The sequence below is a fragment of the Trifolium pratense genome, linkage group LG3, assembly GCF_020283565.1.
Source record: "Trifolium pratense cultivar HEN17-A07 linkage group LG3, ARS_RC_1.1, whole genome shotgun sequence".
In the NCBI taxonomy this organism is placed as follows: domain Eukaryota; kingdom Viridiplantae; phylum Streptophyta; class Magnoliopsida; order Fabales; family Fabaceae; genus Trifolium; species Trifolium pratense.
This window is the reverse complement of record NC_060061.1, coordinates 8768960-8794398: the sequence shown is the minus strand read 5'-3', so window position 1 is coordinate 8794398 and position 25439 is coordinate 8768960. Positions and strand designations below refer to the sequence as shown.

The window sequence follows — 25439 nt, the reverse complement described above, 5'->3', positions numbered from 1 at the left end:
TTATAAAAATGGAATATAAGAACATAAAATTTGTGACAAAGTGCAAGTATTTTCACATATTGACTTTATACTAATATATTATAGAAATACTATGTTATGTTAATGGAAGTATTTTGAAAACACTCACGTGTTTTCAAAATTTAATATCGGGACATAAAAATTTGTTTCCGCAGATAAAAGTAGTGCAAATAATTAATAAATTATTGCATATAAAATAAACTAATATTTTTTACGGAATAAAATAAAATAATATTTTAGAGAAATATTAAATTATTGCTGGTATTTTGAAAATAGTATTCACGAGTTTTCAAAGTTTACAACAATTAAATTATTATTATTATTTTTTGGTTAGAATTTGAACAATAAAAAATTACCCAGCACAACCAATACAAATTTTTTTTCTAAGTTTTTCTTCTTTTATTATGTGTGTAATTACCGCCTAAGGAGAGATCCAAATCCACCAAACACACAGCATCCCCACTTCCACTTGGTTCTTCAATGCTATCATCATCATCATCATCATCATCATCATCATTATCATCATCATCATCATCATCATCATCATCATCATTATTTTCTTTGGCATACAGAGGACATATTCCACATTCTATCACCGTCATGGTTGTTGGAAAACTTAAGGGACAACGATGCTCATCTAGGATCTCAAAAGTGATAGTGTCTGCATCAATAAGCCCGTTGTCCAATTCATACTTCCATAAGAATGTGTGATTTTGAGCAAATCTTCTATTTTGACCTGTCTTCCAATCAAGATCAACTTCAAACTTGTTGGGATGAGAGTGTGTTTCACCATCAGATTCAAATTTTAATTCGTATGTAAAGTTTTCAAACAAGGAGAATCTGTCTGGAAAGTCACGTCCCAAAACTACACACAGAGCGAAACCAATAAGCCTGTTTCTCCCGTACAAATATAAATCATCTCTTCTTATAGTTATTGAATGTCCCTGACAACGGTGACGGAACCAATCAGGAATTGCACTTCCTGGAAAACAGAACAACACTGACCAATATGCATCATCATTGATCTTAATATATGCTACCTCTTCAATATTACTCAAACAAGTACCATCTACTTCTTCACTATTGGTCAGATGAAATTTGAAGGTACCTTTTTTGAAATCAGACCTTGAATTTAGCATCATTCTCTTAATGGAAGGGCAATCATATGCCAAAACGTGGTTTAGATTTGGTGGAAGCTTTGGAACACATTCAAGCAATTTGCAATCACTTAACCTAAGTGATCTCAAACTTGACAGATGAGCGATGCTCTCAGGAAGGTTCACAATACTGCAACCTTCCAAGTTCAATTCTTCAAGCCCGACCAAACGGTCCAGAGATGAAGGCAGTTCTTTTATTGCTGTTTCGTCTAAGTAGAGCACTTTTAAATTTTCCATAGTCTCCTTGATTTCAGGTAACTCCTCCAACTTTAAACAACCACTGAGATGAAGTCTTGTTAGAAACTTCAAATTTAAAAGTTCTGCTGGTAGGGATGTTAGGGACTCGCAATTGGAAAGATCTAACCGATAAACATCATTGTTACTAGTTGCAGTTACAGTATCTAACCAATAAACATCATTGTTACTAGTTGCAGTTACAGTATCAAAAAAATCTCCCCAATTGAGTTCAAAAAAAAATTGAATTCTTTCAAACTTATAATATCTATAAGAATGAGTAAATTGAACCACATGATAAGTTCTACTGCTGATTATAAGTGTTTCAAGGTTGTAACAATTACTGAGAGACACTAATCCAGATGGTCTTGATAGAATATTGCTAGGAATATCTATACTCTTGAGTTCAGTACAACCTTCTACAGTTAAAATGTAAAGGTTGTTGAGGAAGCTAGAGGAGTAAACTTGTGTCAAACTTATACAGCCAAAAAGACATACTTCTTCAATCTTTGGACAAAAAGAGAGGTCTGGTAGTCTTGTCAGCTTCCTAGAATTGTAAAGGTCAAGCCTTTTCAAATTTGGTAAAGCCTAGAGGAAAATAATGTAATGATTAACCAAAAAATAATGAATTTTGAGTATAAAAGTATGTACTATTGCATTTGATAAATCTTTGATAAATTATAATTCTAGGAATATTTTAAAATTATTTAAAAATTTGTACATGTGATTCAATATATAATGTTTTTGAATTATAATTATATAATCAAAATATAAAAAGGCACAAAATATATAGCTTGAAGACATGAAATACCTTGCTTCAAAAAAAAGATATGAAATACCTGATCCCCCTCCCAAAGTTGTTCAAGATCGCTATAAAACATTTCAAGTGTAACAAGATTTCTTGGGCAAAAGTCTAGCGGCAAAGATCTTTGAGGGAAGTAATCCCAATGAAGAAATTTTAATTTATCTGGAAAACTCTTAAGAAACCCATTAAAGTTATTCCTATAGCCATTGTAGAAGTTGATCATTCTAAGATGACGCATTTTCTTAAATGTATCAGCATCTAGTTGAACTTCCTCGTCTATTTCCCTCATGTCTAGGGATATACACTTGATTGCACCTGTTCCCTTTCCATAAAATCAAACATTATGAATTATTAGAGATAAATAAACAGGAAAAAATTGTTAATCACTTTGCAACACATGTGGGAAATTAAATTCATTACAGAGAGCGATTTATCAAGTGATCTTTGAGGGGACAAAGAACATACCTTGTTCTTGCTTAAAACATCGTAAATATCATTAGTCTTCCATAATCGACTACGTTTTCCAGGATCATCGACACATTGAAGCCTAACAATTTCATGCCCCATTTCTTCTATTAGATCATGCATCCATACATAACCTACTGAAATAGATATAAGGCATCTATCTTTGAGAACATCCATTCCAATGTTAGCAGAGAAACCACAAGAATCCAATGTTAGTGCTACATGTTTCTCAGAGTGTCCTCTATGGAAACAAGCTATGTCAAGAAATATATCCTTTTGTTCTTCGTCAAGTCCATCATAACTTAACTTCAACAAGCTGAAAATTTTATGATCGGGAAGCTTTTTGAGCTTTTGCAGCTCACTTTCCCATGCTTCCTTTGTTCTGCCATAAAGCAATGAGCCCAACACTTTGAGAGCTAATGGAACCCCTTTAGCATAGTCTAATACTTGTTTTGATAAGCTCACATAAGTTTCTTCTAATGGACGGTTTTGTTTAAAGGCAAATGAATGGAAAAGTTGTAGAGAATCTTGATAATCCATTCCCCTAACTTGATATATTTCATCAGCATTGGCATTCTCAAGCACTTGCCTGTCTCTACTAGTCACAATGATTCTACTCCCCTCGCCAAAGTTAGGATGTGTTCCAATTAAATATTGAAGTTGATCAGAATCTTTCACATCATCAAAAACAAGAAGAACCTTCATCCGTTTCAGCCTTGGATCAAATGAAAAATTGTATTCAGAGGATGTAATGTCTTCCCCTAGTAGTTTTGATAAGTATTTGCTTTTTACATGGTCTAGTCCATATTTTTCTATTTCTTGTTGAACATTTAGAACGATGCTTCTTGAACTAAACTGAGTTGCGAGTTTTTCAAAGATTGCAGTGGCAATTGTTGTTTTGCCTATCCCTCCCATGCCCCATATTCCTATGATTCGAACAGTCGGCGACTCGAGGAGCAACAAATATTGAATTTGTTCAATATGCATGTCAATTCCGGTCATTGCATCACAATAATCACTTGAGACAGGACGATTCAATTTTTTTAAAATATCTTCCGCAATCTTTTCAACAAGGGTGCTTTCTGGTCTGACAAATGACAAATAATTAGTATTCAAGTTTAATGGAGAAGAACAAACAATAATGTAAAATAATTTGGAAAATGCTAAAGGGTCCCCGACACTAGTTAAACATATTAATATAAAAATTTTGTCTTGGAAATTGTGTATTCAATGATTTTAAAGTGTAAATTAAAGTTATCATATTACGAATTAACTTTTTCTTTTATTTTCTTTTTTAGTATGCTTAACAAGTAACCGAGGGCACCGTTTAGCATACCAAATAATTTTACATTGTTATCCAATAACAGACGACCAATCTACCATGTCATACAACTAATTTCAATATAACTCTATGATTTGTTGGAATATAAGATATTTATTGGATGTTGATGTAAAACTATTTTACATCGTAAAAATTAAAAAATAACTAAAAAAAGGAGTACTTAATAAATCTTTCTTTTAATTTAATTATACTTCAAATTCATATATTTTCATTAATTAATTAATATTTTTTCCTGACATCATTAACATACTCCTTTGTACCAAAATATAAACAACAATGAGTCAAACAAACTTGTATCTAAATCGTTTGATAGTCCCCGTGAGCATAGCTCAATTGTCATAGACATTATAAATTATTAAAAGGTAAAATTCTAGCCAATTCATGTCTTTTTTAAATTCATACATTCACAGAGCCATTGTTGGTGGGCGTTTAATTAAGATCTACCAGTGCCGACTTGTTTAGTGTGTGACTGGAGGGAATCCAATTTGCATGATCAGTTTGGAAAAAGTTGAGTAATAATTGCAATAGCATGTTAATAAATTAGTTACCTGATTTTTTGTGAATCCAAGCCTGAGAGATTGGCTACTTGAGTTAGAGCAGCCTTCCACACGTCCACTTTGCCACTATTTCGTTGATGATGCTTAACCAAATCATCTGCATAACTCTCTCTCTGATGCCTAACATTTGATGGATCAACCTTATAGAACACTGGTATCACTTCCCTTCCATATTTCTCCTTACATTTCAGTATCTCTGTCAGTTCATCTAAACACCAACTTGAAGAAGCATAGTGTTCTGATAAAATGATCACATAAATTGTTGATTCTTCAATTGCTTTGTTCAGTGCTGGTGAAACCTCATCACCGCTCTCAATTCTATAATCAATGAATGTTTCAATTTTTTTCCTCTGCAATTCTTTATCAAGATGGCTCACGAAGTTGTCACGAGTATCCTCTCCTCTAAAACTCAGGAACACATCATACTTTGGAACAGACATAGCAATAGCAGTATAACAGAATTGGACGGAGATGAATTTCTTTATTGTTTCTTGTTGGTTTTGTGCATTTTTCCTTTAGTTTGAACGTTTATAAATACTTTGTCAGGAAACTTCCATGTATTTTCTATCTTGTTCACAGCTTGACTTTGCATCAGTTAAGTCACGCAAAAACCAAAACAAAGCTAGAGAGCCACTCATTTGTTATCTTTTTGATAATCTAGAGAGCCACTCATTATTTACATTTAAAAACATGCAATTATCCATGAAAATGAGATGTGGTGGCTAAAAACTAAACCATTCTTTTCAATAGGGAAAGTCAAATTTGGTGGGCAGAAATTTCAATGTTCTACTATTCTCTTTTTGTTGTATGTATGTAGGACGTTGGTGGTGAGGTTTGCATCAGTTTTTGAGAAAGAAAAAAAAAATCGATCGAATGATAAATTAGGACAAACACATCTTGATGTGAATTAGGACTCAAAACTGGAATGATCCATGACTTGTTTCATCATAAAATACATAAATTTACCATGGCATACAAAAGTAAATCATGCAATTGAGATGATCAAACCAATACTTTGTAATAACAATACACAATAATCTACTAAATTCTGTCATTATTCTAAATTCTAATCCATGATTATTTTATAGATTTGCTTGTGACTTCAGGCTGAAACTGAACCTTTTCTTTTTGTAGTTCTATTTTAGTATTTTTCTCGTTTTAGATATCAAATCTTTGTGAATTACGTGATTTGATAAGAGTGACACTTCTGTCTCAGTTTAATAATGTATTTTAAATTTATAAGTTTGTTTTCTGATAAACCTTAACATTATGTATTTTTTGTTGTTAAAAAAAAAAACATTATGTATTTTATTTGGATAAAGAATCAAAACAGAATCTTAAAATTCTACCAGTATTTGTTACCATTTGATCCTCAATGTGATACTCCCTCACAACTCCGTGCATACCTTGATGTTTAGAGAAGCTACTTGCTTTCCAGAAATCTCAATTGTCAATAGGATTATTTTACTTGGACTATAATGTCCTCTCTTCTAACTTTTTTAAGTATAGTATGTAAGTATTAATTAGCATCAAAGGAAGAAAATATAGTATTTTTCATAGGGTAATTTAGTGTTCCTAAGGTTAGGCAATTGAATATAAACATCTGAATGACAAAAAAATTGATAAATAATATTGTATGAAAACAGAAAACTATTACTTTCTTCTTTTTTCATTATAAGGAAAAAAAAATATAGACATATAGTTAGGGATACTTCAACTAAATTCATCTAGTCTCAACTCAAATTAGTTCTGTAATTCATACTAGATTTCACATCAATGTTGTTATTATTTGGTAAGTCACGGTGACGGACGGACAAAAGGACTTAAATACTTAACTGATCAACATTTTGAGAAGTCATAATTGTGGATTATTTGTTAAGCAATAGAGTATATTAATACAAGTATCAAATTTCAAAATCAATTTTTGGTATTTACTCAACTATAAAAACTTATTGTCAAATTACCGAAACCTCCCAAATGAGTGGGAATAGCTTATCAACATGTACCATGTATTCAAGAAAACTAAATGGAACTGAGATTCACAACAAGTAAAGAGAACCAATCTATACTAATAATAAACACCTTACCTAACAAAGATGAAGATTAAGGCTTAAAAGAAGTTTTGAACTTTGTATCTGTTCTATAACTCAACCAATTAAAGCCTTAAGCTTGAAGCCACAACTAGCTGTTGCATGCCTACAACATCGATACGTCACAGATTCAAATAAAATGAGCAACCTCTGACAATTTGTGACTTGTGTTCTCCTTGAAGTGCATAAAATGATGTTTGCTGATACAGAAACTGCAAAACACAAATTTCACAAATCATTGTCAAGGAATTCATGGAATGCCATCAATATTAAATAGTGTTTAGAATACTTGTGAATTCCAAAATGCCAAAACTGAGAATTAGGTAACAAATTTTCAACATTTAAAGCTAGCAAAAGAATAACCTGATGGGGGGAAGATATATAGTGTTTGACCACTGGATTCAAAAGTTAGTCTATATTTAAATCTACTATCTCTTGTTTCTGTGTCGTCCATATCTACACCTCTAAAAACGACACACAGAGCCCATCAAATGAGCCTGTTTATTCCCCAAAAATATGGAGAATTTTTTCCATGGTTACTGAATGTCGCTGGCAACGGTAAGGTAACCAACTTGGAACTGCACTTCCAGGAAAGCTGAAGAACACTGACCTATATTATGCATCATTAGTGATCTTAATCCATGCTTCAAACCCAATATTTTTCCAAGAAGTTTCATCTAGTTGTTAACTATTGGTGAAATGAAATTTGAAGGTACCTTCTTTTGAATCTGACAAGAGTTTCAACCTTGAACTTAGGATACATTCAAGCCATTTGCAATCACTTAAGTCAAGTGATTTCAAACTCGAGAGATGAGAGATACTCTCAGGAAGGTTCATAATACTGCTTTCTTGCGGTGAAAGTTTCGTCAATGATGACAAACTACCAATGTTATTTGGGATTTTTGTTAAGTTGCAACAGACTGAACAATCAAGCAGGGATAGAAGGTTTAGCTTCGCAATGCTGTTTGGAAGCGACACCAGATTACAACAAAGATTCAGAAACTAGGTTTGCAACCCAACCAAATACTCCAATGATGAAGGCAAATATTTAATTACTGTTTTTGTTAAGTTAATGTGCGCAAAACTTTCTGCAGGCTTCAAGATCTTTGGAAAGATTCTAAGCATTGAACTTCAATTGAGTTGTATAACTGAACACACACACATGAAATGTTGCTGTCATCATTAGTTGTTACTTCCTCTTGTGGATTGTTGGTTTTCTTTAGAGGAAGGAGGAATGCAACACACACAATTTTATTGATACTATCATCCTTTAAATACATGAAAAACATAACATAAAAAACATAAACATAAGTCAGAATTAAACTACCTTAAATTTGTAACATACCCACTAATACTCATAATTCCTATAGTTAAAACTTGTAAAAATAGGAATCCTAAGAAACTCAATAAATTCTATTAAACTATCAAACTCTATTAAACTTTCATTTTGTATCATAGTTTGTCAAAAAATAAAACTATACATAGTTATCAAAATATTTAAAATTCAGCATATAGCATGTGCATATAACATTGATTATAAACAACATTTTTTATCCTTATACCAAAAAACAACATTTTTTATCTATCAGTGTGAGTTTTTTTAATTTAATTTTTCAAAAATATTGGCAATACTTTTTCACCCTCATAAAATTTACACTAAAAAAAGTCAAACATATATACTTTGATTTTCCAAGCCATGAAATATGAATACTATAGATGTTAGCTACACGGATGTTGTTCCAGTAAAAACAAAAAAAAAAACGAAAGAAAAAACAGATGTGCATGACATGCATTGCTGGTTCTAAGGAATTACAAATTTACTATGAATGAAACTATAAAAGAGTAAATATCAATAATCAACAATTAAATTATTATTATTATTATTATTATTATTATTATTTTGTTAGAATCTGAACAATAAAAGATTACCCAGCACAACCAATACAAAAAATAATAGCAACAAAATTCTTTTCTATTTTTTTCTTCTTTAATTTTGTGTGTAGTAACCACCTAAGGAGAGATTCAAATCCAACAAACACACTGCATCCCCACTTGATTCTTCAATGCTATTATCATCATTTTTTTTGGCATACAGAGGACATAATCCACATTCTTTCACTGTCATGGTTGATGGAAAACTTAACGGACGACGATGGTTGTCTAGGATCTGAAAAGTGATAGTGTCTGCATCAATGAGCCCGTAGCCAATTGTTGCCAAGTCCAATTCATACTTCCATAAGAATGTGTGATGTTGGGAAAATCTTCTCATTGGCATCCAATCATATTTACCTTCAAACTTGTTGGGATGAAAGTGTATTTGACCATGATCAGGTTCAAATTTTAATTGGTATGTAAAGCCAATACAATTATACCAAGGTGCTATGCTGCTGCTGAGATCAAATGGAAAGTCACGTCCCAAAACCACACACAGAGCAAAACCAATAAGCTTGTTTCCCCCATACAAATATAAATCATCACTTCTTATAGTTATTGAATGTCCCTGGCAACGGTGACGGAACCAATAAGGAATTGCACTTCCTGGAAAACAGAACAACACTGACCTATATGCATCATCTTTGATCTTAATATATGCTTCCTCTTCAATTTTACTCAAAGAAGTACCATCTAGTTCTTCACTATTGGTCAGATTAAATTTGAAGGTACTTTTTTGGAAATCAGACCTTGAATTTAGCATCATTCTCTTAACGGAAGGGCAATCAAATGCCAAAACTTGGTTTAGATTTGGTGGAAGCTTTGGAACACATTCAAGCAATTCGCAATCACTTAAATTAAGTGATCTCAAACTTGACAGATGAGCTACACTTTCATGAAGGTTCACAATTCTGCTTCCTTGCAGTGAAAGTTCAGTCAAGGATGACAAGCAGACACTGTCATTTGGTATTTCAGGAAAGGTCCTAAGAATTGAGCAACCATTGAAATCGAGTTCTGTCAACTTCAATATGAAAATGCTGCTTGGAAAAGTTTCAAGTGATGCACAATTGGCAAGGTTTAACTTGAGAAGTTTACTGAGATTTCCAATAGAAGATGGAATATTCTTAAGCTTTCTGCAACTTTGCAAGATCAGTTCTTCAAGCCCGACCAATTGGTCTAGAGATGAAGGTAGTTCTTTTATTGCTGTTTTTCTTAAGTTAATGCAAGTAAAACTTTCTGCAGGCTCCAAGATCTCCGGAAAGGTCCTAAGCATTGAGCAACCATTGAAATCGAGTTCTGTCAACTTCAATTTGAAAATGCTACTTGGAAAAGTTTCAAGTGATGCACAATTGGCAAGGTTTAACTTGAGAAGTTTACTGAAATTTCCAATAGAAGATGGAATAGTCTTAAGCTTTTTGCAACTTTGCAAGCTCAATTCTTCAAGCCCGACCAAACGATGTAAGGATGAAGGTAGTTCTTTTATTGATGTATGGTCTAAGACGAGCACTTTTAGATTTTCCATAGTCTCCTTGATTTCAGGTAACTCCTCCAACTTTAAACAACCACTGAGAGAAAGTGTTCTTAGAAACTTCAAATTTAAAAGTTCAGCTGGTAGGCATGTTAGGGACTCACATTTGGAAATATCAAACCAATAAAAATCATTGATACTAGTTACAGTATCTGAAAATGATTCCCGAATCTCGTAATCCCCTTCGTCATTCATCGCTATTTCTGTTTCTTCACAACAAGATTTCATTCTTTCAAACTTATAATATCTATAAGAATGAGTAAATTGAACCACGTGATCAGTTCTACTGCTGATTAAAAGTGTTTCAAGGTTGTGACAATCAGTGAGAGTCACTAATCCAGATGGTCTTGATAGAATATTGCTAGGAATATCTATACTCTTGAGTTCAGTACAATCTTCTATAGATAAAATGTAAAGGTTGTTGAGGAAAGTAGAGGAGTAAACCTGTGTCAAACTTATACAGCCAGAAAGACATACTTCTTCAATATTTGAACACGAAGAGAGGTCTGGTAGTCTTGTCAGCTTCTTAGAATAACTAAGGTTAAGCCTTTTCAAATTTGGTAAAGCCTAGAGGAAAATAATGTAATGGTTAACAAAAAATTAATGAACTTTGAGTATAAAAGTATGTATTATTGCATTTGATAAATCTTGGAAAAAAAAGAAAATAATTTCATTTTTAAGTACTACTTTATTTTGAGTCGCAATCCCTTCTTTTAACAACAAATTTCTCTAGAATGCAAATTTTATTGATCTAAATGTTTGATTAAAAATTCTCAGTAAATGAACAAGTATATAAAATGTCATAAAACACTAAAATTATTTAATACTTTATCAAATCCCTTTATTTTGACTGATGGAGTTTGTTGAATTTGTGCTATTTAGGTGAAAGAATAGGAGAAAACAATAAGAAACATAAATATTATTGATAATGATACTAATGACCTAAATACATTATTTACATAATAAAATAGTATGATACTACCTTGGTATTTATAACCAAGTGAATATATTTAAATCAAAACTAAATCCCTTAATTATAGGGCATAGAAACAAACCTAATATTTTCTATTCTAACAGAGTTATAGTTAACGGATCTAAGAGGAACGAAAAATTATATAGAGGATTAAAATGAAACCAACAATTTAGTTAAGGGAACAAAAGAGTAATATAGCCTAACATTTTTAAATTATAACTCTAATATTTTAAAATTATTTCAAAAATTTTATATGTGATTCAATATATAATGTTTTGAATTATAATTATACAATCAAAATATAAAAAGGCACAAAAATATATAGATTGAAATGAAATACCTGATTCCCCTCCCAAAGTTGTTCAAGATCGCTACGAGGCATTTCAAGTGTGGAAAGATTTTTTAGGCAAAAGTCTTTCGGCAAAGATCTTTGAGGGAACCAATCCCAATGAAGAAATTTTAAATCATTAGGAAAACTCTTAAGAAGCCCATGAAAGGTCACGTTTGAGTAATTCCCAAAGCAATTGTAGAAGTTGATAATTCTAAGATGATGCATTTTCTTAAATGTATCAGCATCTAGTTGAACTTTCTCTATTTCATCCATGTTTAGGAATATACACCGGATTGCATCTGTAGCCTTTCCCTAAAATCAAACATTAAAAATTACTAGAGATACATTAACAGGAAAAAATGGTTCCACGAAATGTAATAACTGTTAATCCCTTTGCAACACATGTGGGAAATTAAATTCATTAGAGAGAGCAATTTATCAAGTGATCTTTGAGGGGCTAAAGAACATACCATGTTCTTGCTTAAAACATCGTAAAAATCACTAGCCTTCCATAATCGACTACGTTTTCCAGGATCATCGACACATTGAAGCCTAACAATTTCATGCCCCATTTCTTGTATTAGATCATGCATCCATACACTACCGTGTGAAATAGATATAAGGCATCTATCTTTGAGAACATCCATTCCAATGTTAGCAGAGAAACCACAAGAATCCAATGTTATTGCTACATCTTTCTCATCTTCTCCTCTATGGAAGCAAGCTATGTCAAGAAATATGTCCTTTTGTTCGTCGTCAAGTCCATCATAACTTAACTTCAACAATCTAAAAATTTTAAGATCGGGAATCTTTTCGAGCTTTTGTAGCTGACTTTCCCATACTTCATTTGCTTTGCCATAAAGCAATGAGCCCAGAACTTTGAGAGCTAATGGAAGCCCTTTAGCATAATCTAAAACCTTTTCCGTTAAGCTCACAAAAGATTCTTTTGGATTCTTTTGTTTAAAGGCAAATAAACAGAAGAGTTGTAGAGAATCGTGATAATCCATTTCCCTAACTTGATATATTTCATCAGCATTGGCATTCTCAAGCACTTGCTTGTCTCTACTAGTCACAATGATTCTACTCCCTTGGCCAAAGTTACTATGTGTTCCAATTAAATCTTTAAGTTGATCAGAATCTTTCACATCATCAAAAACAAGAAGAACCTTTGTCCGTTTGAGCCTTGGATCAAATGAATAGTTGTTTTCAGAGGATGTAATGTCTTCCCCTAGAAGTTTTGATAAGTATTTGCTTTTTACATTGTCTAGTCCAACTCTTTTTATTTCTTGTTGAACATTTAGAATTATGCTTTTTGAACTGAACTGAGTTGCGAGTTTTTCAAAGACCGCACTGACAATTGTTGTTTTGCCTATCCCTCCCATGCCCCATATTCCTATGATACGAACAGTCGGCAACTCAAGGAGCAACAAGGATTGGATTTGTTCAATATGCATGTCAATTCCCGTCATTCCTTCATAATTGCTTGAGAAACAACTATTCAATTTTTTCAAAATGTCTTTCACAATCTCTGTAACAAGTGTGCTTTCTGGTCTGAAAAATAATGAAGAAAAGTTAAACATTAGTGTTCTCTGTATAAAAACTAATTGAAAGGAAAACAAGGAGTTAATAAGAAACAAGATAATTGGATAGATTCACACATATTTTACTACCTCCTCTATATAAAGAACATATAAATAAATTAGTGACCTGGTAACTTGTGAATCCCAGCCAGAGAGTCCAGCTACTTGGGTTAGAGCAGCCTTCCACGCGTCCACTTTGCCACCAAATCGTTGATGATGCTTAACGAAATCATCTGCATAACTCTGTCTCTGATGCCTAACATTTGACGGATCCACCTTATAGAACACTGGTATGACTTCCCTTCCATATCTCTCCTTACATTTCAGTATCTCTGTCAGTTCATCTAAGCACCAACTGGAAGAAGCATAGTGTTCTGACAAAATGATGACATAAATTGCCGATTCTTCTATTGCTCTGTATAGTGCTGGTGAAATCTCTTCGCCTCTAACAAGTCTATTATCTATGAACGTCTCAATCTTTTTCCTACACAATTCTGCATGAAGATGACTCGTGAAGTTGTCACGAGTGTCCTCTCCTCTAAAGCTGAGGAACACGTCATGCTTTGGATGAGACATAGCAATATCCCTATAGCAGAAGTATTCGTCCCCAACACTGGAAGGAACTCAATTTCTTTATTGCCTCTTGTTGGTTTTGTGCCTTTAGAACGAACATTTATAAAACTTGGTCAGAGATGAAACTTACATGTCTTTTCTGCGTTGTTCTCTGCTTGACTTTGCATAAGTTAAGTCATATAAAAACGACACAAACTTTTTTATTTCAATAGAGAAATTCAAATTTGATGTATTTGTATTGTATTGTATTTTTTTATTACTTTGAGTTATAAAAACGACACAAACTTTATGTATTTGTATTGTATTTTTTTATTACTTTGAGTTATAAAGTGAATTAGGAAGCTCACTATGAACAATTTGTAAGCAAGAAAATACAAGAAGGGTGATTTAATTTAATTCCTTTTACAAATGCATGCATCTTTTTCAACAAAAGCATGTAACTTTTTATCTTTTTGACATCATTGTAAGCACTTTTGCGCCATTATTAACCAACTTGTCTTACATAATCAATATTAACCTAATTAAAGTTCTTTTCAGATCAATAAACTATTTTACCTTTTTCTGTAGTGGGCTGGCTATTTTATTATTCAGGAGCATTAGCTATTATATTAACAATAATGTATTAGGTATTAGGTGTATATGTTTTCAAAAGCAACAGGACACCTTATTAAAAAAATTAAGGTTTTATAATGTTATGGGTTGCCTGAAAAGAAAGAAGAAAACAAAAACAAAAAAAGCAAGGTATTAGGTGTAACATCCCAGAAGACTTTACGCATTGTTGACTGACCCTACAAACCAATACGAGTCTTTTCACACTGTCTTGTCCTCACTTGCACTCTTTCCGGGAAACTTCCCAGAAGGTCACCCATCCAAAGACTACTCCAAGTCAAGCACGCTTAACTGTGGAGTTCTTATCGAATGAGCTACCCAAAAGAAGATGCATCTTATTGATATAAGTAGTACCAAACAATTCTTATATGTCTTCCTTCAACCATGCAGTCTCATACCTGCATGGTCTCAGGATCTCTCTCATTCCGATGTGATTCGTTTTTTGCCTAGAAGCTGCCAGGAGCCGCTAATTGTCATGCCTCATGCACCGACAACCACTCCCCACCCTCGCCAAACCCGGGCATTACATTAGGTACAAGCCTATTGAAATCAATCCATCTTCAACATTTTCAACAATTGAAGCCAAATGAGAATCATAAGAACATTTGATTACCTCAAAACAAAACCTATTGGCAAATGATAGAAGCTCTAAAACAGTCTGCCATAGGACAAAAAGTTCCAATCTTTTTGTTCTGCAATGAAATTCTACTGCTCTCATATCCATTCTGAGCATAACCCATTTTCTGAGGAATCAATTTTCCAAATTTTGGATTCTAGAAATCCACCAACACACTTGACTTTTTCATTACCAACACAAAACATCACTTTCCTCATTAGACAAACACACAGTCATTCAAAGTTTAATGGTTTCTCTCTTGATTACACTGATAATGATGATTAACAGAAAAAAGACTAAACCCATTCTCCAAATTCTTCTTTGGACAGAATCCAAGAACATCATAACCTAACCACTACAATCCATTAAACACACACCAACAAGTTCATTCATCACCAAGTAGGAATCTAAATCATCATTCCTAATGCACACTCAGCAGACATAATTCTGTACCATAAGTCAAACATAAAGTAAATTAGAGCGAGAGAGGGAACCTTTGGGGGGGTCGCGGATCATATAGGCTGTCCTCTAACGCGTCCATGGATCTCTCCGGTGCGTCAAATGGAGTGGTTGCTCTGTTGTGTTGGCGCCATTCTCCTACGCAAATTAATCGAATTTCTAACAATTTTGGGGTTTTGAAAAAACTGATTTTGATTTGGGGTTTTTTTCAAACAAACTACACTCTCCCCTAAAAATAATTTCACTCGGGGCCCTTTGTTATAGTTTATTTTAGAAAAAAAAAAATCATTTTTTTTATAGAAATAATTATTTTTAATTGTTTTGCGTCTGTTTGTTACAGATTTTTAAAATAATCAGAAGCTAAAAATAATCAGAAAACAGATAAAAATGAGAAGCTACTAAGAGTCCGTTTGTTACCGATTAAAAAAAATAGTGATTTTGATGTAAAATAATTTAAAGATTAGATTTTATAGATTTTTAGAAAAGTTGAATTTACTTTTTGTGTTTGTTTATTATAATAAAAATCACTTTTTTAAATAAAATAATCTTTAATTTGTTTGGATACAACTTATAAAAGTGATTTTTTTAATTACAAATAACTTTCTTCTTTTAACATTTTTTCTCTTTCCTCTAAAAAAATCTATTATTTTATAAGCTACTCTTAGTAGCTTCTCATTTTTAACTGTTTTCTGATTATTTTTAGCTTCTGATTATTTTAAAAATCTATAACAAACAGACGTAAAACAATTAAAAGTGATTATTTTTATTAAAAACGTGATTTTTTTTCTAAAATAAGCTATAACAAACGGCCTCTATGAGTAGCTTATAAAATAATAGATTTTTTTTTATTGGAGAGAGAAAAGAAATGTTAAAAGGAGAAAATTATTTGTAATTAAAAAAATTATTTTTATAAGTTGTATCCAAACAAACTAAAGATTATTTTATTTAAAAAAAGTGATTTTTATTATAATAAACAAACACAAAGTAAATTCAACTTTTCTAAAAATCTCTAAAAACTAATCTCTAAATTATTTTAAATCAAAATCACTATTTTTTTAATCTGGATTACCTTATTTTTGAACTTATGCAAATAGCTTATGCAATGTAAATTAGGTTTTATGCTATTTTATAAGTTCACACTAGTGAAAATTGTAATTTTATAAGTTATTTTATCATAAACTACACAAACTTATAATAATATATAAAAATTGCATAAACTATTTACATAAGCTCTAAAAAAAAATTGGGCAAACCAGCCATTACTATAATGTCACGTCATTTGAGTTTTGTGTGTGTGTGTTTTTTTTTTCTTTTCAAGTAATCTAGTTCAGATAAATGGAATGTATATTTTTCTTTTGACGAGGATAAGTGGGATGTGTTAATTTTATTATTAAAATGAGTTTTATTTATTTAAATATCCTTGTTAATACTTCCTCCTACGCAAATGAATCGAATTTCTAATAATTTTGGGTTTTGAAAAAACTGATTTGGGGTTTTTTCAAACAAATTATAAAATCCGCCATGACACGGAGCGGATAATTTAATGGATATGCACGGATAAAATAAATGGATATTTCAATTATCCGTATTTAATGGATACAGATGCATGTTTAATACTATCTGTGCCCGTGGATATTCATACCCCCTAATAAATTAGTAAATATCCTTATTTAAATATAAACACTAGTATTATTATCTTATTAAAAAATAAAAAAGACAACTTTTCATTTATGATAAAAAAAAAATTTCTAATTTGCCATTTCATCCTTGGATATCTGTAAATATCCGCGGATATCTCAAAATCCTTGGATTATCCGCTTAACGGACACCACACAGATATTATATTTATCCAAACATATATCATACTATCTGCCTCCTCCATGGATATTCATTTACATCCCTACTCTTACTTACCAAAAAGATACACTCTCCTATCATCCTTTCCTCTTACTCTCTATGCACGTCATTTGAGTTTCGCGCTTTTTTTTGTCAAGTAATCTAGTTCGGATAAGTGGAATGTGTGTTTTTTTTTATGGAGAATAAGTGGGATGTGTTAATTTTAATATTAAAACGAGTTTTATTTATTTAAATATCCTTATTAATAGTTGTTAGTGAAGTACTTAAATAAGTTGAAATAGAATAAATATGGTTAGCCAATAGTTAGTTAGTTCAGTGGTGATTGATGCTGAAATTGATAGAGGATCACAGTTTGATCCCCGCAACTGCGGTTAAGAAGGGGTTGGAACCACTTGATGCAAGAACTGACTCCCGAACCACATTAAACTGGTGATGAAAGAAAAAAAATAAAATAATAATAATAAATGCAGTTATACCTTTAGTTTACCAAAAAAGAAGAAGAAAATATGGTTACGTTACTTCGGAAAAAAAATTAATAAATATTGAGTTGATATTTTAAAGAGGTAAATATTGTGAGTACATTTTAATATACTCAAAATTCAGAGAAAATAGAACAAACAAACAAAATGCAGAGAAAATGAATATTGTGAGTAGATTTTAATATACTCAAAATTCTACTGCATATCTTTCCCTATTGTTTATTCACGGTACTTTTTTTTATAAAATTTTAATTCACAAATAACATTAACATATCGCTTTATAAAATTCACGGTATTTTTTTTTATAAAATTTTAAACTCTTGTGCATATCAGTACTTTTTCACTATCATAAAATTTACACTCAAGAAACTCAAACATCTTATACTGATATTTTTATCTTGCAAGTCATTAAACCTCAATATTCTTACTTTTGATTGATCCAAAATTCCAAATGATAAGATATTTGGACTCCTTAAATAAGTAGTCATGAATTCGATCATCGTATTTAAAAAATATTAAGACAGAGAAGGCTTAAAAGGAGCTGACATTCACAAGTTAAAAGAACCATACAAACATTGAAGAAGAAGGCTTAAAAGGAGTTTTGGATACTTTGTATCTGTTCTAAATAATAAAGCCAATACAAGCCACACTACCAGAGGTTGATTCACAACATAAGGCCTCCACTAAGATAGTTGAATAAGTTTAGTTTTATGTGATTCTCTGTATGCAAGTGTACCATTCTAGTTTAGACCTTAGCTTCTTCTATAAATATGGATCATATGTATTCATAGTTACTGAATGCGCGTGGCAATGGTAAGGGAACCAGCAAGGAATTGCACTCCCTGGAAAACAAAAGAACACCGACTTATATGCGTCACCAATGATCATTATCCATGCTTCAACTCCAATATTACTCAAAGAATATGCATCTAGTTGTTGACTATTGGTGAGATGAAATTGGAAGGTACCTTCTTTGGAATCAGACATGAGTTTCAATCTTGAATTTCCCCCCACTCTCTTAATGGAAGGGCAATCAATTGCCAATAACTTTATTTAGGTGTGGTGGAAGCTTTGGAACACATTCAAGCAATGTGCAATCACTTATATTAAGTGATTTCAAACTTGATAGATGAGCCAAATTCTCAGGAAGCTTGACAATACTGCTTCCTTGCAGTGAAAGTTCAGTCAAGGATGACAAGCAGGCAGTCATTTGGTATTTCTGGAAAGGTCCTAAGCATTGAGCAACCCTCAAAATTGAGTTTGGTCAACTTCAATTTGAAAATGCTGCTTGGAAAAGTTTCAAGAGATTCACAATAGGCAAGGTTTAACTCGAGGAGTTTGCTGAGATTTCCAATGAAAGATGGAATAGTCTTAAGCCTTCTACACTTTTTTAAGCTCAATTCTTCAAGACCGACCAAACGGTACAAGGATGAAGGTAGTTCTTTTATTGCTGTTTCGTCTAAGATGAGCGCTTTTAGATTTTCCATAGTCTCCTTGATTTCAGGTAACTCCTCCAACTTTAAACAACCACTAAGATCAAGTGTTTTTAGAAACTTCAAATTTAACAGTTCTGCTGGTAGGCATGTTAGGGACTCGCAATTGGAAATATCTAACCAATAAAAATCATTGATACTAGTTACAACAGGATCTGAAAATGATTCCCAAATCTCGTAATCCCCTTCGTCATTCATCTGTATTTCTGTTTCTTCAAAACAAGATTTCATTCTTTCAAACTTATAATAGCTATAAGAATGAGTAAATTGAACAACATGATCAGTAGTTCTACTGCTGATTAAAAGTGTTTCAAGGTTGTAACAATTACTGAGAGACACTAATCCAGATGGTCTTGATAGAATATTGCTAGGAATATCTATACTCTTGAGTTCAGTACAACCTGCTACAGATAAAATGTAAAGGTTGTTGAGGAAGCTAGAGGAGTAAACTTGTGTCAAACTTATGCATTCACTAAGAATTACTTCTTCAATATTTGGAGAGAAAGAGTGGTCTGGAACTGCTATCAGCTTCTGAGAATAACTAAGGTTAAGCCTTTTCAAATTTGGTAAAGCCTAGAGGAAAAAAATGTAATGATTAACAAAAAAAATTAATGAAATTTGTATGTGTGACTCAATATATAATATTTTTGAATTATAATTATTATATAATCAATATACAAAGGCACCCAATATAAAGGTTGAAATGAAATACCTGATCCCCCTCCCAAAGTTGTTCAAGATCGCTACTAGACATTTCAAGTGTAACAAGATTTCTTGGGCAAAATTCTAGCGGCAAAGATCTTTGAGGGAAGCAATCCCAATGAAGAAATTTTAATTCATCTGGAAGACTCTTAAGAAATGAACAATATAGGATCACAATTGGGTAACAAAAAAATGCATAACGATTATAGAAGTTGATCATTCTAAGATTATGCATTTTCTTGAATGTATCAGCATGTAGTTGAATATCCTCCTTTATTTTCGTCATGTCTAGGAATATACACTGGATTGCATCTGTTCCCTTTCCCTAAAATAAAACACAATGAATTACCAAAGAAAAATAAACAGGAAAAAAGTGATTCCATGAAATGTAATTGTTAATCATTTTGAAAACATGTGGGAAACTAAATTCACGAGATTGAGTGAGGTGTCAAGTGCAATTTGAGGCACTAAAGAACATACCTTGTTCTTTTTCAAAACATCATAAATATCGTCGGACTTCCATAATCGACTACGTTTTCCAGGATCTTTATTTTCAAGTTGAACAATTGCATGCCCCATTTCTTGTATTAAATCATGCATCCAAACTTCACCATATTTTGAAATAGATATAAGACACCTATCTTCAAGAACATCCATTCCAATGCGAGCAGAGAAACCACAACGATCCAATGCATTTTCTACAAATTTCCCCCGTTCTCCTCTGTAGAAGCATGCTATGTCAAGAAATATATTCTTTTGTTCGCTGTCAAGACCATCATAACTTAACTTCAACAAGCTGAAAATTTTATGATCGGGAAGCTTTTTGAGCTTTTGCAGCTCACTTTCCCATGCTTCCTTTGTTCTGCCATAAAGCAATGAGCCCAACACTTTGAGAGCTAATGGAACCCCTTTAGCATAGTCTAATACTTGTTTTGATAAGCTCACATAAGTTTCTTCTAATGGACGGTTTTGTTTAAAGGCAAATGAATAGAAAACTTGTAGAGAATCTTGAGAATTCATTTGCCTAACTTGATATATTTCATCAACATTGGCATTCATCAGCACTTGCTTGTCTCTACTAGTCAAAATGATTCTACTCCCCTGACCAAAGTTACTATGTGTTCCAATTAAATCTTTAAGTTGATCAGAATCTTTCACATCATCAAAAACAAGAAGAACCTTCATCCGTTTCAGCCTTGGATCAAATGAAAAGTTGTATTCAGAGGATGAAATGTCTTCCCCTAGAAGTTTTGTTAAGTATTTGCTTTTTACATGGTCTACTCCAACTCTTTCTATTTCTTGTTGAACATTTAGAATGATGATTTTGTAATTGAACTGAGTTGCGAGTTTTTCAAAGACTGCACTGGCAATTGTTGTTTTCCCTATCCCTCCCATTCCCCATATTCCTATGATACGAACAGTCGGCAACTCAAGGAGCAACAAGGATTGAATTTTTTCAATATGGTTGTCAATTCCTGTCATTCCTTCATAATCATTTGAGACACAACGATTCAATTTTTTCACAATGTCTTTCACAATCTCTGTAACAAGTGTGCTTTCAGGTCTGGAAAATAATGAAGAAAACCAAAACATTAGTCTTCTCTCTATAAAAACTAATTGAAAGGAAGCCATACTCTACAGCTGCACTAGCAGCGTTAGTGAAAGAACCTAAATCTAGATCTAATGGTTCCTATAGGGATCCAAACACAAATATTTTTAACCCTCATGAATGATGAGTTGAAGAAAACATTGAGTAATAAATATGGCAAGAGCTTGTTAAATAAATTAGTGACCTGGTTACTTGTGAATCCCAGCCTGAGAGTCCAGCTACTTGGGTTAGAGCAGCCTTCCACGCATCCACTTTGCCACCAAATCGTTGATGATGCTTAACGAAATCATCTGCATAACTCTGTCTCTGATGCCTAACATTTGATGGATCCACCTTATAGAACACAGGTATCACCTCCCTTCCGTATCTCTCCTTACATTTCAGTATCTCTGTCAGTTCATCTAAGCACCAACTTGAAGAAGCATAGTGTTCTGATAAAATGATGACATAAATTGTTGATTCTTCAATTGCTTCGTACAAGGCTGGTGAAATATCTTCGCCTCTGCCAAGTCTATTATCTATGAATGTCTCAATTTTTTTCCTACACAATTCTGCATAAAGATGACTCGTGAAATTATCACGGGTATCCTCTCCTCTAAAGCTCAGGAACACATCGTACTTTGGAGTTGTTGGATCAGACATAGCAATAGAACTATAGCAGAATTATCGGTACCCAACAATGGATGGAGCTGAATTTCTTTAGTGGCTCTTGGTTTTGTGTGCTTTTGCCTTTAGCATGTATGAACATTTATAAATACTTGGTCACGAAACTTCCATGTCTTTTCTATCTTCTTCTCCGTTGGATAATTGATATACAATATATATTAGATAAGAACTATAGGACCGATTCAAGTATTCAACCATTTGCATCTTTGCCTGCACAAGTTCATTAGTTAAAACGATGGCCTATAGGATATAAAATTTATTTTCAACAAATGGTGCAATAATCTTTTTCTCTTACAATGTTACTACTCTCTCCGTCACTATTACAAGCGAAAGATATTTTTTTTTTAGATTAATTGTATAATTAATATACATGGATATATAAGGTCCAACAAATTTTGATATTTAAATTTTCTATTTTTAATTTTAACCCCTAATAGAGCGCACTTTGCCCTTTGAATGTGCCTAACTGTTTTTTTGGTTGAGCAATGTACCCTTTTCAGATCTACTCCAGCCAGTTTTTCAGTTTCTATAGCAGATGAGTGACACGTGGTAATAAAAACAATCAACAGTTCAGATTTAAAGATGGGTTTTTAGTTTTAATTATTAAAAGTAAAGAAGCAACACACAAACTTAAAGCTTGTTCGGTCGATCATCTTCTCTATTAACACCGCCGCATCGCCGTCATGCTGCTATTACAGCTCTTCACTCCCCCATCTTCTATTCTCTTTTTCGCAAAGTTGTTCAGTTCATGTTTCTCACAAAAAAATAGTTTCCACAAATGAAAATTTGTGTGCTGGAGGTTGCTATGTTGTTTCTTAGTGTAACTTATGTGGTAAGGCAATGAAGACTACTAGACTAGTCAACATCTTTTTTGGAATTGTGCTTTTGCGAAAAATCTTATAGGTAAATAAATAAAGTGTTTGGAGTTAAACCTCGATTCCTTCTTCGAATTTAGTCCAACAAAGAGATATTTTTGTTGCCAACTTGAAGCTAGATATTTTTGTGTGCTTCTGCAGAGAAAATGATGAAGCAGAAGGAAACAATTTATTATGCACAAATCTTAAGAGTTCATGATACAATCATCTCTTATATACAAGCTATGATTCTATACACAAGCTCTAACAACTAACTAACTAACTAACTAACTAACTAACTATATCCTAACCAACTTAGTTAATTAGTTACAAGCAGTTATGGACTGTTGAATTATAACTGACTTGTAATGCAAGCAACTGAACTTCCTTCCATGTCTTTATCGTTAACAAAAGAAAGTAGCATATATAACAGGAAGAAAACATAGCATTTTTGTAGGGTAATTTATAGTGGAGAGAAGGTTGCTCACCATTTTAGTGTTACAAAGGTTAGGCGATTGAATTTAAACGGCTGTTACATAACAAATTATCGAGAGCAATGAATACGGAAAGTAAAATCAAAGGTGTAACTAGCTTGACAATATCAGATATGAAATACAGTAAGTTTTAGGTTGCAGAAACAAAATGTTATGCACCAACCTAATTCAATGATATGAGGTTCAATTATAAGTTTATAACAACAAAACAATTATTCAAAAGTAAGACATATAACGCCATTCTTTTATTATTGAAAAAAGACTACAAAACACTTGCGGGTTATTGGCCCTGAAACCCGAATCCAATTCAAATTTATCGATCCAAAACACACAAACAAAAACAAAACTGAAAACACCACTCACTACATTGAAATGAAACCCTTCTCATTGTCACGCGCGGGCATTCAAAATAGAAAAATCAGATCCACTTCTTCTGTCGTTAATAACAGATGGGCCGATCTTGGGCCGGGCCTGATCCAACTTATACTGACAAAGATTCCTGACGGCCCACAACTGATAAGGACTAGTATCAGTCGCAAGCCACTGTTCCACAGTAAATTGCTCCTGAGAACACGAAACGTGGGGCCCAGTACTAGTAACTTCCACGTAATTACAATACCAACCGTGATGTGCACCGTCACCGTCAGATGTAACATTAACGGCACAAACGGGTCCGTCTAGACAAGCTCCTCTTCCGCTAAAGATATCAAGGTTACTACGTTCGAAGTAATTATAACCCGAACCCATTAACCCGCCCCATGCAACGAGATTCTTGATGTAGATGTAGTAACCGTATTTGTCGTATAGTTTGACTCCGATCTTTGAATCGGTTCCTCCTTTTAAGATTGAACCTGTTCGAACGTAGACTGTGTAGACGCAATCATTGTCGGATTCCTGCAATCAACATTCAGACAGAGATAAGTAAATAGAAAGTTAGATTAAATAATGAAGATCGGAAAGGAAAAGAGAGATAGTGATATACTTACGGATCTAACGGTTGTGGTGAAGGAGAGGGAGAAGAGAAAGAGAAGAGCGATGAACAATGTTGTTGTTGTTGTGGTAGCCATTTGTGTGAAGATGGTGATGAGGAGTAAGATGAATTAATTGATAAATAGAGCGAGGGACACATGGTTGCACGATGTGATTAAGGAATTCTTAAAATAATAAAAAGGAAAATGATTAGTGGACACGTCTTCTTTTTCTGTTTTCTTCCTTCTCTTTCTCCTTATATATTTATCCCTTGGATGATTATTGATGGGAAAGGGGTTCATCCAAGGTGTGGAAGTGGAATGGATGGGGGAGTTTATCTATCATTTTACCCTAATGCATGCCATGGATGAAGCTATTCACGCTTGCGTTCGTAACATAATTCAATTTTTATTTTGAGATATAAAAGAGAGGATTGAAAATTTATTTAGTGGACCGATCGAAGAAATGCTTACGATGTAACAAAAAAAAATAGAGGGTATCGACGTCTAAGTTAAGATAAGTTTAAGATGGAGGTAGAAGTTAGAATAATGCATATCTTGTGGGGTTTTCGAAGGTTGTAAGTATATGTCAATGAATTTGACATTAGGCTTGCGGGTGTAACATTGAGCTTGGTCCGGTCAAAGTACGGCCCAAAACAACAACGGTTTTTATTGAGCTCAATTTGAAAGTGATTCTTATGCATTGGTTGAAGTTATCCAGACTAAGCGTGGCGGCAATTCATAGTTTAGTTTAATTGTTGTTAATATTATTAATTTGATGTCTTGTGTAAACTTTGAAGTTAAATTTATTATGAGATAAACAAATATGGTTGCTTTATTATTTTTTTTTTGCGGGAGAGGCTTTTTCTTGAACTAGTTTCTATATATTTGAAATTATCCCCTTATATATTGAATATTTATTATTTAATAAAAGGAATTAAGTTTGGTTGATTAAAAAAATATCAATTATGGGTGCATTTGATCTGCTAAAAAATAAGGGACTAGACAACACAACTCTAGTTGTACTATGTTTGAATGTAAAATTGTT

The 25439-nt window shown here is 32.8% G+C and overlaps 3 protein-coding genes across 6 annotated transcripts; all 3 read right to left on the bottom strand.

The window, feature by feature from the left end:
- Positions 1-273: 273 nt before the first annotated feature.
- Positions 274-13816, bottom strand: LOC123916959 (disease resistance protein RPV1-like). 4 transcript variants are annotated; one of them, XM_045968550.1, is made up of 6 exons: positions 13140-13816; positions 11903-12983; positions 11442-11744; positions 8843-10695; positions 572-669; positions 274-511 (listed from the first exon to the last, which is right to left on the bottom strand). In XM_045968550.1, exons 1-6 carry the CDS (start codon positions 13586-13588, stop codon positions 402-404), a joined length of 3894 nt encoding a protein of 1297 aa, XP_045824506.1. In that variant the 5' UTR covers positions 13589-13816; the 3' UTR covers positions 274-401. The 4 variants fall into 4 exon arrangements, with proteins under 4 accessions (XP_045824506.1, XP_045824507.1, XP_045824508.1 ...); XM_045968551.1 differs by lacking the exon at positions 8843-10695 and having other exon boundaries at positions 572-1997; positions 13140-13729; XM_045968552.1 differs by lacking the exons at positions 8843-10695; positions 11442-11744; positions 11903-12983; positions 13140-13816 and adding exons at positions 2249-2542; positions 2680-3766; positions 4570-5221 and having other exon boundaries at positions 572-1997.
- Positions 1180-22375, bottom strand: LOC123916960 (disease resistance protein RPV1-like). The gene is made up of 5 exons (XM_045968554.1): positions 21594-22375; positions 20281-21364; positions 19811-20125; positions 18770-19671; positions 1180-1309 (listed from the first exon to the last, which is right to left on the bottom strand). Exons 1-4 carry the CDS (start codon positions 22049-22051, stop codon positions 18787-18789), a joined length of 2742 nt encoding a protein of 913 aa, XP_045824510.1. The 5' UTR covers positions 22052-22375; the 3' UTR covers positions 1180-1309; positions 18770-18786.
- A 1260-nt stretch (positions 22376-23635) lies between these two features.
- LOC123916237 (PLAT domain-containing protein 3-like) lies at positions 23636-24754 on the bottom strand. The gene is made up of 2 exons (XM_045967649.1): positions 24410-24754; positions 23636-24317 (listed from the first exon to the last, which is right to left on the bottom strand). The coding sequence occupies exons 1-2, from the start codon at positions 24488-24490 to the stop codon at positions 23814-23816; spliced, it is 585 nt and encodes a 194-aa protein (XP_045823605.1). The 5' UTR covers positions 24491-24754; the 3' UTR covers positions 23636-23813.
- Positions 24755-25439: the final 685 nt, after the last annotated feature.